This window comes from Lactuca virosa, chromosome 7 (assembly GCF_052849685.1).
Source record: "Lactuca virosa cultivar CGN04683 chromosome 7, Lactuca_virosa_CGN04683_v6, whole genome shotgun sequence".
NCBI lineage: Eukaryota > Viridiplantae > Streptophyta > Magnoliopsida > Asterales > Asteraceae > Lactuca > Lactuca virosa.
In genome coordinates, this window is record NC_136432.1 from 168,602,833 (window position 1) to 168,622,261 (window position 19,429).

Here is a 19,429-nt window from a genome sequence, read left to right on the forward strand (position 1 = left end):
TTGAAAACAAACTGGTTGAATCAAATCGGAATTACAAGAAGAACACTCGATTCAACAATTCAAATGCAGAATCAAACCACAAACTAAAATCTAGACAAATTTTTTCACTATCAAAAAGTGCGGAAACTTTTGAACCAAAAATTTGATTCAAAAACTTTTTGAATAGATGAAAATCAGATCACAGATGTGATTCCTGCTCTGATACCAATTAATCAAATACATCGAATCTTAAAAAAAATGAATGGGCTTCCGATGATTGATTAGTGAACATTCAAAATTTGATATGGGCTCAAACAGTACTGAGCAAGATGAATTGGACTGAACATGTTAATTGGAATTGATGAACAGTGACATATTTCACCAGATTTTGGGCTTACGAATCTGATAACATGAACATTGAATTAAAATGATTTTGATTTTTGGTTTGGGTTTGATCTATGAAAAAAAAAATTAAATTGGATCTACAATGGGCTTGAAACAAATTCGATCCAATCGAGACAAAACGATCAAAAATCATAAACGCAATGCACGAATTCAATGAAATTAAGAGAGATCATAGAGAGAGACTCACCAAAAATGCTCCAATTGTGACAAATGTTGCCAAACCGAGAATCGTTCTTCAGAAATCACGTTGATCTTGAAGACCCGCTCTGATACCAATTGATGAATCAAAGAATCAAGTGTAAAATGAATCAGAGTATAAAATCAAGTAAGAATGCAAGATTGAACACCAGATGTAAATATGATCTTGTTTCAGCTCTATTACTCTTTCGAATGTTTACAGAGTACAAAGACAGGTTTGTAAAAACTCTTGTCTAACTCTAGTAAATATCCCTATTTATAGGGAATAGAAAGCGTACAAAAAATATACTAAGGCATAGATACTTAAGCTTCGAATAAAAGCGCCTTAGTAAAATAGATTACAAAACATTCGAAGAGTGCAAAATACATTTCGACTAATTACAACATTTTGACCCTTACAACAGGGATGTTTACAGAAAAGAGCTACTTAGAACATAAATATGAAAGTTATTCCTTAGACCAAAAAGGAAGGATGAGTAGAGTATTCTCCTATCGGTGACGGGCACTCCTCGGACGGATCATTAAGTTAGCCAGTTGGCGCTCCATGTCAAGCAGGCGGCTCTCGTATACTGTCTGGCGTGCTCGGAGCTCTATGACCTCAGCTCGAGTGGTAGCTAGCTCTTTTTGCAAAGCTTCATTGTCCCTCATAGTTCTCCCGTGAGCAACTTCAAGATTGCGAATGCGGTTTGTGTTGGCATCCGAGTCTGCCTCAAGCTCCATAGTTCGCTGAATGGCCGCCACGTTTAGTTCAACGGTTCGGGCTACTCGGCGGACTATGATTGGAAGGGCCCTGTCTGCAGGACCTCCTTCATCCAGATTGTAGAAGTTACGGTTTTTGTGGTATGGGAGGGGTTGGCCTTGCTCATGGCTCCACCTATTCAAACTCCCAACCCACATGGGCGTTGGACCTTGGAATTAAACTCGAGGGTTAGGGTTTGGCAGTAGGGCCACTTGAGGTAGGTTCTCGACTTCGGGTTCCGAGTCTGACTCTTCAGGAAATTGTTCGGCGAAGTCATCGTGCAAAGGAATCTCATGGTTCTCTTCTGGCGCTGGCTCGAGCCATCCATCATCACCTTGGTTGGGAAAGTACGGGTCGCCAGGGAGATGGAATCCAGCCATGCTATCTACGCGAGGTGATGGTAAAGGGATAGTTAATAGGCATCAAATCTAATAATACTTCCAATGTATTATAGCTACAGGGTTGATTCTTGAAGATTGGATTCTTGGGTAAGTTTCTGGCTTGGTCGTTATAGCATCCTAAAATACTCCTATAGTATTTTAATCCTTATGTTCGGTTCTAGAACTCTTCTGGTATCTAGGTAAGTTTTAGGCTTGTTGCAACACCACAGTCACTCCCAAGCACATGTTGGTCATGTCTCGACTGAATATAGTTGATCAGGCTATATTCACCCTAGACATGATTACATAACTGCCCAGTTTTAACCGCGATGTCCAACATCCAAATACTTTTGTTTTGTTATACTTACGACACGGATTCTGATACTCGGGTATACTTATATACTTTTATAAAAAATACTTGTATTTTTGAAAGTATACTTTTAGTTTAGAGGACCTAGGCCATTTAGTATTTATAGTTGTATACCATGTAAGGTTCGGTATACTTAGTTCGCTATAAACAAGGGCTCTGATACCAATCTGTCACACCCCCAAACCGGAACGGCGGAACTCTCACTTTGGAGAGTTTGGCTTTCATCCAAAGTGAGAGTTTGGCTTTCATCTTCGAGTTAGACATGACCATAGCCTTGCTACTCTTTGGAGGGTCTTTTAGGAGTGTGAGGCCACTTATGTGGGTGTGTGGCCGCACTCCTTCAAAGAGATGAAGAACATGACAGGACTTTGATGATTCAAGGCCTAGATCAAGAGGTTCTTCGAGCACAACAAGCTAAGGGATGGATTACTCACGTTTTTGAAGCCTTGGGAGGGTTTGTGGTTGAAGAAGCTTGAGAGAAATGGTGTTGTGTGCTGCCAAGGTGTTAAAGGAATGAAAGGAAAGGGGTGTCCCCTTTATATAAGGTAGGTATGCTGCCATATGGGGGGTGTGCGGCCGCACACCCATGTGTACGGTCGTACACTCCTCCTGAAGGTGTGTATGGCCCGGTTTTGTCACCCTATGGTTTGCTGACTCATTCCTAACCCCAACCTTGGCTATACTCAAGCTTAGAATGCCTAAATGAACCCTTAAACAGTGCCAAAAGACAATGGATACGGGTTTAACATTGGTTGAGTTGACTAGGTATTCGTGATGTCAGTTCTGGCCCCTAACATTTATATGAAAGGCCAAGATTTAGCCCCATGCATTACAAGGAAAGACCATGATTTGGCTTACGGAAGGAAGTGACTGTAAGACTATGATTTGGCCCATAACATTCACTCGGGGTTAGGATAGACCCGTTATTTCATGTATGATTGTTATGTATGTTATATGCCTGCTGATAGGAGAGTTTGCAGGTCGGCATTAGAGCCGAGGATTTTGTGTGGACGCATTGTATATATGATGTAATATGTGGTATACGAGAAAACTAACTAAGCTTTATGCTTACAGTTGTAGATAAAATGTTTTGCAGGTTGATCGTGAGAAGAGCTTGGCAGGACTATACACACGCATCGAAGATTTTGATTTTCGTTGTTTTGGAATTTCAACTCTAATAACATTATGGTTTCGAACAAACGAATGCCACTTATAGCTTTTAAGTAAAATGTTTTCATTGATTAATCTATTTAAAAAATGAAAAACCTGTTTGTAATTTTCGGGACGTTACACTCTCAAGTTTTTGTGGGTTTGGGTTATTTTGCTTGTGACGCGAGATGGGTGGGTTTGGTCTTTGATTGGACCATGAGACTTTTTTGTATCTTATCTTCATGCATTTATTGATGAATATATGCTTTGTAGAAGTTCTATCTTGACGTGGTGAGTTTTTTTTTTTCCAATTAAGGTTAACATTTTTTTTTTTTGCTTTTAAGATCTAAGTGGAAGTACTTAAAAAAGTTTTTATAGTTAAGTTCTTTGCTTTCATTTGCTAGTTTCAATTCAAGTTTAATTTAGTTTAACCAAAACCCCTAATTTACCTTTTTGTAATTATTTTAATTAATAGTTCAATCATCTCAATCAAAATCATACTCGTCCCCCTTTGTTCGACACAGGGTCTTACCAAAACTATATTATTACACAATTAGGTACATTGCCTAGCGTGTGTTACAATTTAGTTGCGATAGAATCAGTTTTATAAATTTAAAACTTTAATTAATATCTTATATACTGTAAATCACATATCATATATTATGGGTGTAAGTGTTGGTCTATATTAATCGTAATCTTATATACAAAAGGAAAAATAATTACATCAATAAAGCCAAGATATTTGGATGCACGGTTTCCTAAATTTTCAGGTTCGATGGGACTTTTTGCATCTACACATTTTAGGAGTGTAAACACATTGAGCACATATGCGTTTACTAGAAGCGTTCACTTCTTTTTATGATTAGCATTTCACGACTTTAGGTTAGTTGACCAACCACCTTCATAAGATATCTCTTCCTGCATGTCAACTTCAAGAAGGACCTTATGAGACTACAAACACAACATGACATTAGAAGCATATATTGAGAAACTAAACATCCACAACACATGATAATGGAAAACAAAGCCTTGCTTGAATCAAGTTCTTGAAAAAAAAGGAAAAGTAAGGGATGCAGCACCTTCTTAAGTTAAGAGTTTAGCCATGGCATTTTATTTTGAAGAAAAAAAAATCATACTTGTAATATTCTTATTGAGTCTCTAGAAGAGGTTTTGGCATTCTTTGAAAATAAGAAATATCCGGAGGATTTTGTTTTTTTATAATAACATGTAACGTTTTGATATATTTGTATTGTTTTTTTTAATATATTAATATATGTCTTCTATTACATACTACTATATAACTAAATAAAAAAATATTTAAATAATTTCCGAATACAAACTTTTAAAAATCTATTTGGAAGGTCAATATCCTAAATCTTGTTTTCCGCTAGTCTTTTATATCATAAAATGATTATCCATATTATTAATCTCTTTGTGAGTTAAAAGAAACAAATCATACTATTTTTCCTTAAAAATTATATCCAGTTTTCGGATACATCACAATGCACAATCATTTTACTAGTTACTTCATTGTTCGAAAATAGAACACATCATTTCATATCCAACAAGGTTCATTTGTTCATTGTTATCCCCGTCAAAATGGTTGTTCTAAACACATACAAAATGGTCGGGTTCGATTTGATATTTCAAACGGTTTTCATAAATAATTATATGTTGACTATTCTTATTAAATTTAGATTATACCTTAATTATATGTTTCCAATGGAATAACTCATAATATCATTGGACACTTAACATATCCAATGGGTAAACCTCGAGTGCCAAAACCCGACTTTTGATGCATGCAGTTTTGTTTTTATATTGTCTGACAGAAACAGAATATAAATATAAATAGAAAACCCGAAACTTTGGGGCGGATCCTCATCATCACCAAAATACAAAACGCCTAACGAAATCGGGTAACCGGCGTGCAAAGAAATGGGCCCGGTTCAAACCCATAAATGGCAACAAACTTTTCATACCTTTAACCATAGACTGAATATACGGCCCAGTTTAGCCCAATACTCAAAAGGCCCATATCTGGGTCGTATCTTAGTCTGACACACGTGGCGCAAGGATACACGTTGGGTGGGTCCCACCTGCTTTATTAGAGAAAACGGTAAAAAGAAATTTCGAAAAGTTTGATGATGAACTTCCCAGCCTTACAACTTCTGTAAAAAGCTATTTTTTTCCTGTAAGTTTTATATTTGATTTTATTTTGTAATTAAAACAAAAAGATAGGATAAAACAAAGATATATGTTTTTGGCAAAATCTACTGTTATCTTAAAGTTGTAAACTAGTAAATAGAAGCTGGACCTGATAGATGAAAATAGAAGTCGGAAGCTCTAGCTGTTAATTTTATTTGTAAGAAGTGTTCAAAATAATAATTATAAGCTTTACGAAATATTTAATATGACTGTAATATACAGTATATAACAAAAGCTAAAAACCCAAGAAGAAACTATCAAAGTAACAGGTGAAATAGCTTTTGAATTAAATTTTTTTTATCTAAAATAAAAGTTTTAAGGTCGCAAATCATTTTTTTTCCTAAAAGATAACGCCATAAATATTTAAAACCTCTTAAAATCTTGTTGGATGTTAGAACATTAAAAACCAAACATATTGATGCTAAGAAATAGAAATAAGTAAAATTTTAATATGGATTGACTTTTAATAAGTAAAATTTTAATGTGAAGGTCGAAGATTCTATCTTCAAAATAGTTATTTCAAAATAGTTATTGCGAAAAACATCAAACTCCAACATATATAGTCACTTGTATGATTTTGTATACCAATATAAAATACACTAACTATTGAAAACAAAACCTATTTTTAAAGAAAAAATACGTAGATGTTCTAACATTGATTGTATAGTTAAAAATACATATTCTAATTATTTTAACATATTAAAAGTTATATAATAAAGAAACAATCCGGTACTTGACGTTATACTCAATCGGGTACAACTGGATTAAGATAAATAATTATATAATACCAATAGTCTGTCCTCGTAACAAATTTCTTTAAAAGAATAAATATTTAATGAAAACAAATCAAAATACCTACATTGAGTCTACTAACTGATGTAACAATTTTGTTAATTATTTGATCAGGAAAAATTATACTTTAATGTGAATATTATATAAACTATTTAATTTGTTAAATTCAGATTATATAAATATATAAAATATAAAAATACAAGTCATCATTTTAACTTGTTTAAAAGGAGGGTTGAAGAAATTACTAAAAGAATCAAATCGTTTTCTTATATAACCCTTTCATCGGTGTTTGTGTGTTCAGTGCTCATTCAATCTATTAATTTATAGTTTGATATCGCTTATAAATATTTATGAGAGTTTAAATTGAAAATTCTCAAAAAAAAAACCCTTTATGAAAATGCAATTAATAGAAATTCCATTATAACAAAAAAGAAAAATAAAAAAAACAAAAAGATAAGAGGGATGGTGGCAGGGGCACAGTAAGATTGGGTCGGTGTGTATTGTAAAATCAAAGAGGGGGTAATAGGGTAATTTTGTAAGTAGTAGAGTGGGGTCATATATTAAGTGAAAATAAATATGTCCCTTCCCCCTCATCTTATAATTATATTTATAGTATCCACCCCTACTCTCCATAGGTTCCCTAGCTCCATGTGAATACCTGAACTCAACTCCCTTACTTCCCTTTTTCACCCTTTTTATTTTTCATTTTTATACCTACCACAACCACCCATTAAATGTGTCCCATGAGTATACATACGGTATCATTTTTGCATCTATCTAAAACGTTAGATATATGATAATAATTTTACACAGCTTAACTCTATCTATTTAAAATGTTAGATATACCATATAATCTAATTCGGTTGTTCTATACAATTATATGAACCTTCATACTAACTAACGAAAAGAGCCATTGTGGACAATATGGATGCTCCTACTTATATAAAAGCAAAGGAGACCGTTTCATGATAATATGATACAATAACACTACTTCTTAGAGACGAAAGCTCATGAGGTCAGACAAATATTTGTTAAGCCATGAGTGTTCAGATAACTATATAGATGATAATTTTGTTATTTTTATTGATGGATACCCAAATTCTATGAAATCCATTTTACTTTGTTTTTTTATTAAACCTCTCAAATATATTTCTTTTCTTTACCATTATTTTTTTTCAAGAGAAACCATTGTGAGTTTTTCTAGCAATTAATTATAAAAAACAACCAAAAAAGATTTATCTAGTTAAATTTGATTTTTATTTTAAGTTGAAGTTTATAATGGATAAATAATAAAAATTTCATTAAATTTTTATACTGAATAACTTTCAAACTATTGTTATTTTACAAAATTTAAAATTTTATGTAATTCTTTCTAAATAAATAAAAAACCGTCAGTTTGTTAATTTACCCGATAAAATATTTAATGTTTGAACCGGAAAAAAATCTAAAGAATAATAGTTTTATGAAAATTGTCTTTATTTAAAAGTTAAAGTCAAGTAATTACTGAAAAATATGTAGTATTATTTGTGATAATAAGTTTGTTAAAATAAAAGTTAGTAAAAAACTAGTATATTTCATAAGTAAAATGTCTTGATAGGTTGATCATATTAGATCCTCTAAGTAGACTGAAACAGTACTCTGTGTCCAGATAATCATTATTTTGATAATAGATCAAACTGACACATGATTTAAACAACGATAAAAACATTATTTACAAACTAAAATCGATGAACCTTAACTATTGATCAAATCACCTTAATCAAACAATGGAAATCAATACCATGTCGATCTCCCATCATACTGATTTAAAGTTTCATGCTAATACATGAGAGATAATAATGGAACACCATGATCATGGTAACATGTCCAGGTTTGAAAACAAGACTCACTTATATATGATTACATTTCTCAGCCATTAATGAACTCCAACTCCAATCTTTGAGCCAAAGTATATATGTATAAAGCTAAGATCGATCAACATTGTCTATCATGTCAAAATAAAACAGCTTAATTAACCAGAAAAACGTACCCTATTAGTTTGTAACACATGCATGAAGATTACATCTACATCTTCCTACCTCATTCATATTGGATTCCTTATTTTTATGATGATGATGATGATGATCTATTAATAGATAAACAGTTTGTTTGTGGTCATAAACATTAAATGGTAGAAGATCATTATAAATAGACTGATGATAGAAACATTTGATGACTTAGTACAATACATATTACATAATACAAAGCGCCCACCATAACTCCATAATAGAGAAAATCTTTAAAATGACAAGAACATACAAGCGTACAACAGATTTAAACGTACTACGATATTAATTTCACATTCAATTCTCGAAAGACAATGAAAGGACCATAAAATCGATCAACTATGGATAATTAAGGCCGCCGCCGTCCATTGATCAGAAGCTCCAGATACAGTCAAGCTCCGTGGGACCAGGCTTCTGGTTTTCTGTCTGTGACGATGATGGCTGCATCCAGTTCTCACCGGAAGAACTCCCGTAGTTGCTTGCTTCTCCGCCATGCAATGGTGGCGCCACCGATGAGTAAAAGAACGGAAGCTGAAGATTTTCCTGCAATGTTCTCAAGCTAGGGAAGACTGAGACGCCGGGATTCTTTGGGGTGCACATGGCGGTGGGATCGAAGGTGGGAGTTAGAGGCTCCGGCGGTGGGAAATCAAAGAGAGGCTGAGGGCCGAAGGTGCAAGTTGAGGCAGTGGAGAAACAGGGCACGTGCTCTTTTGAAGCGGCGTTGCTGTCGTAGGAGAAGCTTTCTTGTTCGCCGGGAACGTAGGTGGAGGAGTCGAGTAATGGTGGTAGTGAACCCGAAACCGCCGACGAGGAGCTGGCTTCTTTCTCGATATTTATCCCACCGCTAAACCACTTCTTCCCAACGCCAACGCTACCACCGCCGCTGCCGCTGCCGGCGCCGCCGACAGATCCGACACCACTTTTCTTGAAAACACGGGAGATCACCCATTCATCCTGATTAATTAATTACCAATAAGATTTATCAAAAACCCAAAACAAGAACAACAACAAATAGTAGTATAACAAAAGAAAAACACGAACTTTTAAATTGAATCTGAATCTTTAATGCTTGTTCAGTGTGTACACAAGCCACAAAGAAAGACTTCTAAATTTTAATGCAAGCAAAGAGCAGTTTAACCGTTAAAAATCCTGCATTTAATACAACCTTTAACTAAAATAACTAACACAAAACACACCATGCAAAATCCAAATTCTTGTCGATGACATAAAGTATAAACCCTAGAATGAGGTGATGAAGTTCTTGAAGGTACCTTGGAGCTTTTAGAGAGAAAATGGTAGGCAAATTTGCCTTCAAGACGATATTCATGCATCACCCAGTTGCTTTTCTCCCCTTTTGGAGCCCTACCACGGTAGAAAACTAGGGTTTTCTTCATCCCCACAAGAGCAGAAGTCTTGGAGCTGTAGATCTCGCGGTCTTTTCCGGTGGCTTTCCAGTAGCCGGCCTCCGTCGCCCTGTTAGTTCTCAGCCCAGTTGGGTATTTCCTGTCCCGGAGACTGAAAAAGTACCATTCTTTCTCCCCCATTTTCGCTCTTTCTGTACCAAAAAACAAAAACCCTAAAAAAAAGTCACAAAATGCGTGAGCTGTGTGTGAGTGTCGATCAATAAGTTGAATCGTACGTGGAAGCTCCCATGGTTCGCATTTGTTAAGATCAACGTCGGCGAATGCCCGGCCGGTGAAGCTGCCGTCGAGGACTTTTCGGAGAAGGTAACAAGTGATGAGTTCTTCATCAGTCGGATGGAATCTAAACCCAGGTGGCAAACAAGCTTCAGTGTTATCAAAATGGTGTGTGAAAAACTCCATAGCAGTATACTTAAGTAGCACCTCCTCCGCACACGGCTGTCGGAAAAAGGCAAACTGGCGTTTTGGTTTTGGTTTTGGTGTGATGACGAACGAGATATGTATCTATATATAGGAGTTGGAGGTGGGGTGGCGTTTATGGGGATTCGGAGAATCAAGAAATTAATAATATCTGTACTATCAATCGATTGAAAGATTAAAATAAAAATGGAATTTAGGGTTTTTCGTGTCTTTGGGTCTGCAACTCTGCCGTGGCTCTTATCATATCCATATGGGTTTAGAGAGAGAGTATGTGTTAAGAGTATGCGTGCGTGCGAGAAGAAGTGTGCAGGGTATTCCTATTGTCAGTGGAGAAGAAAAAAGAGGGATGGAGAACAGTAACTAACTCCATCTTCGTTTTTTTACCAAGTCTACCAATTTTAACGCTATTTTAATTTTTTATGTATCATGATTTTAGTATTTTAAATGTCGATTAGTTTTTGGGATACAAAACATCTTTAAAGAAGAGTATTTGAGATGGCTTATTTGTATGTTTGACAATATATTAGCTATAATTGATAGTTGGAACTTGGAACCCGTAAATTACAAGCTGATTATGTGTAGTTGTACGCTTAAAAACTTGAAATAGTTTTTGATTTTTTTATTTAAAATAAAAGTTTTAAGTTCTTATTATTGAAGGGACAATTTTCTTAAATTTTAATTTTTTTTTAAACTGAAAGTTTATAAAAAATTTAATAGCTAGTTGCCGAACATACTCACACCATATCATAAAACAATAAATAGATATAGATTATTTTTTAATATTTAACAAATTTTGCTTATAGTTAAGATAAAAAAAAAAAAAAAAAAAGTTGACTTGATAAAAGAGTAGATTGGTATTTGCATTGCTGGTAAAAACAAAACAAAACTACGATTTAATGTATATATGTTTTTTTTTGTGTGTTTAGAACAAAGATAACTGGTAAAATAGTTTCCTGTTTGATAAGAATTTTCTATTAAGTTAGAACTAAATAACTTATCAAACATTGTTTATTTAAATCAATAAACATTTTTTATTGTACTTCATCTAAACACTTAAAATGCATTAAACCGCAATATACTAATTAATACTTTAAATAAATAATCCAAAACAGGCCCTAGTTTAATCTCCATAAGCCTCCGTTCAACTGATATGTTAATGTCTTACATAGATATGATATTATCTGACTTTATGTATATTGTAGTTTATTATTTATTTCAAAAAGATCTTTTGCATATACACATATCTCCCATAATTAAGCTATGTAATCTATGATTATTTGATTGTCTAATTTACCAGATGGGATTTCATCATCAATGCCTAGTACCTAGTTGTAAAATGAGGTCATATATTATTATTTTAACCAGGCTTTCTAACTCATTTTCTAACAGTACTAAAGCAATATATATATATATATATATATATATATATATATATATATATATATATATATATATATATATATATATATATATATATATATATAGGTTCAAGTATTTAAAGTAATTATTGTGTTATTGTATGCACCAATCAGATTTTAGATAATCAAATCATTTAATAAATAATATAAGGGTATTATAGTAATCTTATTATTAGTTAATTATGGTAAAATAGATATATAATTGGATATTAGCTGTATTCCTAGTAAATCGCTAGAAATACAGATATATTTATAACATTCAATCGACATCAAGATTCAAAACCCTAAATTGAAGCCAGTATCGTTTTTTCCTTCTTCACTTCTCAAATCCGATCGACACCTCCCAAAATCGCACCTCCTCTTCTTCGCGTCTCCTCCCTTCTGTCGACAGAAGCCAAATGATTGCAGCTCCCTTCTCTCTTCTCCAATCGATCGATGAAATTAACAGCTCCTTAATCTTGCTGATTGATCGGACGTAATTGTCTCCTTTTTCCTCCTCTATTTCTGATTCGAATAACACCACACTCTTCTATTTTTTTTATTGGCAGAACTGATGAATGCTGGTGGTTTGGCTGAGGTTAATGAAGTTATAAGGTTGGGTGTTTGGTGATGGTGGTGGCTGGAAAGTGGTATAGGGTGGTACTGAGTGGTTTGGTGGTGGCAGTTTTCACGAGACAGGGGGAAGAATAAGGGTGGTTTCGATTGGCTGCTGTGATTTGGGTTCTCACAGGTGGCTGTTTAAGGTAGATTCGTTGGTGATGAAGGTGGGATAAAGGAGGGAGAAGGGTGATGTTTTTTGGGAGTTTGAAGGTTGTTAACGGTGATGGGTAAGAAATCTGTAAAGTACAAAGTGAAGGTAGTTTGTCACTATTTTCATATTAAATTTACTTCTTCTTATATGATAAAAATCAATTTGTTTCTGTAGATGATTCAATGGATGATATTGGTGTCATTCCAATTCTTTTGGAATGGAATCACGAATTCCAATTCAGTTGGAATGGAATCATGAATTCTAATTCTGTTGGAATGGAGCATGGATATTTTCTCACTGATTTATGCATGTTCTACAATTCTTGGTTATTGGTTTTGGTGCAATTCACAAGTCCACATATTTTTCCAAAGGAATTTAGTTTTTTATTTTTAATTTGCTAATGCATTATTGGAATCTAAACTACAATTTGGTTTTGTTTTCACAGAAGTTGATGCTTGAAGAACGGACCACAAAATTGAAAGTGATTCTAAGCAACATTATTCTTTTAGAATGTATTAGTGTCGTTGTTAGATTTTGATGTTTTCTTTCCCGTTTTGAAAGTTTTTTTAGTTTTATTTTTTAAAACTAATTGTAATTCTTAACCATTGTCACCTGTATTATATAAGAAATAATGTATTTTTTGTTTTTATTCTTCAATTGATTGTTCAAGAATTTGTTGTTCTACAAGAAGTTTTTTAAAGTCATGATCAAGAAATAGGTTCAAGATTATTTTTATATTTATAGTTCAAGAATATTTTTATTTTTAAATATACTCATAAACATATTTTGTCGGAATCTCCGAATTAAAAGAATTATAATTCGTAAAATCGGGTTTTTAAAATTAATAGAATCTATGATCCCTTAAAATATGCAATTTTCCTTTATTAAATGTATATTAATTGACTAAAATACTCTTGTAATTAAATTAGATGATATTTTTCAATTATATTTAATTCAATAATATGTATTAATAACTTTCTTAAAATAAGTAAAATTGATTGGCCCACATTTATGCATACAATAACACAATAATTACTTTGAATAAAATAACCTAAGCCTATATATATATATATATATATATATATATATATATATACATACACAGAGAGAGAGAGAGAGAGGTTCAAAATATAACCAATAATATGGCCTAATCAGATAACCACTTTTTACCCTTTAGATTGTTCCATCGACGTATTAGATCAAAACCACCCACGATAAATTTTTGCATGATTGTGTAAAGAATTTGATAAATTGTAACATCTTGTTTCGGGACGTTTCTCAATTTAGGGATTGTGAACCGTAATTCGATCATGTAAAAGCCTTGGGCTTCAAGGGAATGGAGTTTAGACTCTATCGAATATTGATGGTGTTGGATTAGTGATTTAAACTTTGGATTGTTCGTTGGAAGCTGAGGGATAAAATGGGAAAGGTAATGTTTCGGGCTTCTTGCATAAATTAAGGATTATAATTCGAGATGTTTTTAGACATAAGTAACTAGATAGAGTTGTGGGACTTGTCGATACCTTTTTGTGGATATAAAGATCATCGAAAACGGAGTTGAAACGAAGAAGCTATGATTGTTCGAAGTTAGGCAAATGGAGTCTGGTAGTACGCAGGACGTACATAAGGGAGTACGCAGGGCGTATATGCTGAGGCTGGGACGCATTTTTAGTGGAGAACGCAGAGCGTACTCAAATTTATGCAGGGCATAATTCCGTAGTGGAAAAACTCTAATTTCGGGGTTTTGAGCCATATTTAAGGTCTCTAACCCCTTGGGCGTCCTATATCATCAACTTCCACCCTCTTGAGCCTCTAACTCTAAACCCTAGCTTTCTTTTTCTTGTTTTCAGCCTTTTCATCATTTATGAGCTTATTTCTCTATTGGAAGGTGGAATCTTGAAGAAACAAGGTGGTGGCAAAGTTTCTAGAAGAAGGATTCAAGTATAGATCCAATAAGATTACATCATTTTTGGATCATTGTGAGTAAAAAGCTTCAAAATTGCTAATTAGTTTCATAGATCTTGTTAATTTTCATATTTGTCACTTTTTGGTCAATTTAGTACATAAAGTTTAGATCTTGAAAGTTTGTGACCTTGTTATGGATAAAGTTGGAAACTTTATCCATCTACACATCATAATGATTCTGATATGAAGGTTGGAGACTTGGACGTAATGGATTAAGATGAGAAAGATGTGTTTTTGGTCCCTTTGAGGCTTAAAGACTAGATCTTGGTTGTTTGGGCTGTAATAATGCATAAAGTTGGGAACTTTATCCATTATGGAGCTATTAGGACCTTCATTTGAGTATTGGATGGTTAGCATTTGATCATTAAGTGCTTAATATGAAGATTGGCAAAAGAGGCAGTACGCGGGGCGTAATCTGGGCTACACCCAACGTAGCCTGGTTTTCACTCGTTTTCTGGCTAAGGATCTACGCCCAACGTAGAGTTAAGAGCATACAGCGCGTAGGTCAATAAAAGGTTGACTGTTAACTTTTTGACCAGTTGACTTTTGGTCAACTATGATGGGTTTAAGACTCGGAAGGGGAAAAATGGTCTTTTACCCAATTAAGGATTATCCATGTTATTTTTCGACCCGTTAAGTTAGAAAATTTCTTTTATTGTTAATCGGGGTCATTTTGGTTATGTCTAGAGTGATTGAGGTGAGTCTTCTTACCACACTTGTGGGTCAAAGGAAACAAGTCGACTTACTGGATTATGTTTGTAGGATGATGGTTGTCTTTGTAACACTTGTTGATATGCCTATATGTGTCACACCTTCCCCGCCCGATGGCGGAAAATGCCGAGTGGTGACGGTATATTGATTTCCCAAATCACAGAGCGCCAATCATAATTACCTATCTAAACAAAAATCTACATGTCTTCATGTTGATAATCCTTTCCTAACTTGATCTCTACTCCATCCTAGGAACACATGCAAGTTTTGAAAACGTCAACTTGATGTTGGTGAGTTCACAGGTTTTGAAGTAAAAAGTATAATAAACTCTTCTGAAAACTTTTTTGAAATCTTTACCTCCCTAAATTCCTAGCTTCCTATGTTTTATTATATCACCTCTTTATCTTTTTAGAATACTTTGCTAATCCTATCATATTGTCTTCTAGGATGTATTATTAATCCTAATTTACTATCTTTGTAAGATATCTAACGATCCTATCTTATTGTGTTTTAGGATATTTTATTAATCATAATTTACTATCTTTGTAGGATATCTAACCATCCTAACATATTTTATCTACCACTCCAAGGCGTCCCTAAAGGTAGTCGGATATTTAAGGTATTTGTAATATATTACCATGATCCCCCATAATCGACGTTGTTTGACTAATAATTGCCCCGCCACGACGCTTCATCGGATGTCAAATAGTGAACAATAAAAAAGTTATCACACAGAGATTGTAGCTAGCAATCGCAGGTGGGGCTGTCAATCCCCATATAGATCTATACATATCTTTCTACCTCTCGCAATATTAACTATTATAGGTACCGTGGGAAGCCGAATTTAATCAAGGCCTTTGACTGACTACTAACAACTCACTAACGCATTAACCTTAGGTATTTATCTTTTATCTTTATCTTTATCTTTTATCTTTCCAATAACAATCACAATATAAATCCTTTAAACTTTATATTTGATAATTATATATTTTGATCTCATAATTATTTTGTATATATATTTATCATACATATACCCTAATTATGGCTATTTAAACACATGATATTTTGGCAGAGTAACGATTAGGTATAGTGCATATCCTTATATTTAACCAGCATAACTTCTAGGTACTATTTTTATCCTAGGGATTTGGGCATTATAACATCTAGATATTATCTCTTCCTATACTATTGGGCATCATAACTCTTAGGTATAATATCATAGATTACAACTAGGCATAGTATCTATAACTACATTATCCTAAGGCTTTAAGCTTTATAAAACAGTTGATATTTATAGATATAAATATATTTTGATAAAGCCATTTGATAAAAATGTATCCCCCCCCCCCCGTAAAACATTTAAAATAGTGAAAATAGGGGTCGTGGACTCACTCTAGTAGCGTATCTGAAGCATCCAAGGCATTGCATCCGAAGCTTCGCGAAATTGAGAGGACTTCCGAAACAACTTGAGATGTAAAGAGAGAGGGTTTGGGAAAGTGTTTGGGATGAGAAAATCAGAAAGTGAGCACCTCTATTTATAGTGGTTGTGCGTACGACACACTTCTTGCGCGACGTGCACTCGCTTCATGGCTCCATCCAGAGCTTAGCATGTGTCACACTTCTAATGGTCCATGTCTCCCTAATCTCGATGAATTTGGGTGTCAGACGTGCACGACAAGAATGGCGCGCACTAGGCTTGCACTCCCAAATATTTTATAAAAATTCATATCTTCCTTATACGAATCTTGTTTCTTACCCTCTTTATATATATTTGTGTAGCTCTCTACTAGTACTACAACTTTCCTTAAGGTTGTGTTGCCAAATTTTAACTTTTATTTTTAACCTGTATTTTATATTTTTTTAAAATTCGTATTTCCTTCATACGAACTCCATTTTAGACCTTTATATTTTCAAAGTCCTTATCTCTCATAGTACTATGATTTTCCTTTTAGTGACGTTAACCATAACTCAACCGATTTCTTTATGCCATTTTGACGTTAATAACGTTATTAACGCGGTTGATTTTTATCTTTTATAAAATCATAACTCCTCCAATCGGAGTCAGATTTTCGCAACGCTTATATCTTTGGGATCACTTTGTTGTGTACTTTCCAAATACACTAACCATCATAAAAAATGATGTAACTTTTTGGTCACTCATTTTTGACCCTATGATTATGATTTAACTGATCATACTTTCCTTCATTATGAAAAGTTCTATCATTATCATCGACTGATGCTAATCTCTAGTGACGACTAGAGATGGGAAATTCCCAATTGTCATATTATCCCCCTTGTTTTAGGAATTTCGTCCTCGAAATTCAAACCTTATGGTAATCTTAAGTGGGGGGACCGATTTCTTAATTAGGAAATCTATTCATTTTTCCTATTTGTTAGGACAACTAAATTTCCTTTTTAGTTTTCTACTTCTAATTCTTCAACTTCATCATTAGCATCTAATATCTTTCTTTTAAAACCCTATTTGATTTTATCCTTATTTTACACCAACAGGAAACCTAAATCTTTTATCTTAATATTGGTGTGGATTTCTGGAATGATTTCTATTTTTATGTGTCTATCACTACACGTACTCAAAATAAACCTTTATATATAATAATGTTGAATACAACTTCAAGGGTTTCCAATTCCCTTGTTTAAACACTACATAATTATTCCTGTGGAGCTTTTTCCTTAACCTTTTTATTCTAACATCCAATATTTCCTTCTACTGGCCTGGTTGACTCTTGCAAACATTGGCGATGTGCCTTGGCCTTCTGCAGTTGTTACACCTAAACTTCTCACATTTTCCCAGATGACGAACTCCACAATTACTGCACAAGAGGTGTCTTCTCAAGTATCCCCTTGGTAAAGTGAGTGATCTCTCATGAGGCTTCCTTTCCTCTATTTCCTTCAACAAGGGTTGAGTAGATTTTCCCTTGATGATTCATCCTTACTTGTTCTGAAGCTCTTTGGACTTCTTCTTACTCCTTCTTGGGTTCTGGGGCATAGGATCCTTAAGACTGAAGGCTAAAGATTTAGCTTCATCATAGGTATTAGGCTGGTGTGACTGCACTTCGACTCTGATATGGGGAGCTAACCCTTGGAGATATGTATTGATCTTCTGGATCTCCAAGTTAACCGATTCAGGGCATATGGTGACTAGGTACTCAAAGAGTAGCATATAGAAAGCCAAGCCTAACTCTTTGGTGCTCAGACGATTGAATTCTCTCTTGGCTCGTGCCACGTCTCTACCAGAACGGACTTCCTTTATCATCTACTTCTTCAATCTTCCCAGGGAGTTGCATAGGTTTCATTTACGCCCAAAGTCTTGAACCGAATACTCCACCAGAGGAGAGCTCTTCCCATGAATATGCAAGTTGCGAACTTAACTCTATGTTCACTAGCACACTTGCTCTATATCGTTTTTGTCCAATGGATCAAACTACCTACTCCCCTGTCTCCATAGAATGATCTTGGCTTACTATTGAGAAAATCTTGATAGGTTCTTGTCAATGGACTACCTTCCTTATTGATTCCCTCATCCTTTCTAGCTCTGAGATCACCTAATGCTTCAGAGACTTGACGTTGAATCATGGTCTGAATGGTAGTCGGGTCAATCAAGGTTAACATTGCAGGGTTGTTGTCTTGAAATAATGGCAAGATGGTTTTTTGTTGTTCCTAATGGGGTTAACACTACTTTTCCATTTTTAGGGTACTATAGTTGCTTTCCTAGCAACTTGTCTCCTTGTCACTTGTTTAAACAGAGACTTTAGTGGTATCTTTTCTTTTATTGTCGTTTTCTTTCTTATCACGACATGCTATTGTTACTTCCTTAGCAACTCTTAGTATGAATGAAATTTCTTCTTACTGTTTCTTTCCTAGCAACTGTTATTATGAACAAGGTTCATGTATTACTATTGCTTTCCTAGTAACTCATATTATGAAAATCTCTTATTATTTCAAGGGAATTCTTCTCCCTGGCTCTTAATATTCTAATTACATTAAACCCCTAAAGGATTTTAGTATCTAGGGTATCTAATGGTTTTTTGGGGATGAAAAGTGCCAACTTTAAAGATCTTGAACATTCACGCCAGGCATACGATGAGTGTGTCGTGCACTTGCAGATCAGCATTAAAGTCGAATTTTGGCTTCATTCGACACTTTTCCAACATTCATTCTGGTCCCCATCTAATTTGCCTCGACTGGATCCCACACACACAACACACTTCGTGCGCCTGCCTCCAAACATTGATTTCTTCATCTCGTTTGATCACTCTACTTCCAGGTAACTTCTATGCCTAATCCTAGCATGAATTTTGGGCTAAATTTCAAGTTTTTAGGATTTTTGAGGTTTTTATCAATTGATGAATTTGGGTTAGGTTTTGTGAAATAGATGATCACTTAAGCATCCTATACTACCGATTTTACTTACTATACACTCAATTTTGGATTTAATTCATCCATTGATCCTCGTTTTG

General features: G+C 34.4%; 1 protein-coding gene across 1 annotated transcript; it reads right to left on the bottom strand.

The window, feature by feature from the left end:
* Positions 1–8,475: 8,475 nt before the first annotated feature.
* LOC145123320 (protein CUP-SHAPED COTYLEDON 2-like) lies at positions 8,476–10,192 on the bottom strand. The gene is made up of 3 exons (XM_079058531.1): positions 9,905–10,192; positions 9,537–9,820; positions 8,476–9,219 (listed from the first exon to the last, which is right to left on the bottom strand). The coding sequence occupies exons 1-3, from the start codon at positions 10,086–10,088 to the stop codon at positions 8,638–8,640; spliced, it is 1,050 nt and encodes a 349-aa protein (XP_078914657.1). The 5' UTR covers positions 10,089–10,192; the 3' UTR covers positions 8,476–8,637.
* Positions 10,193–19,429: the final 9,237 nt, after the last annotated feature.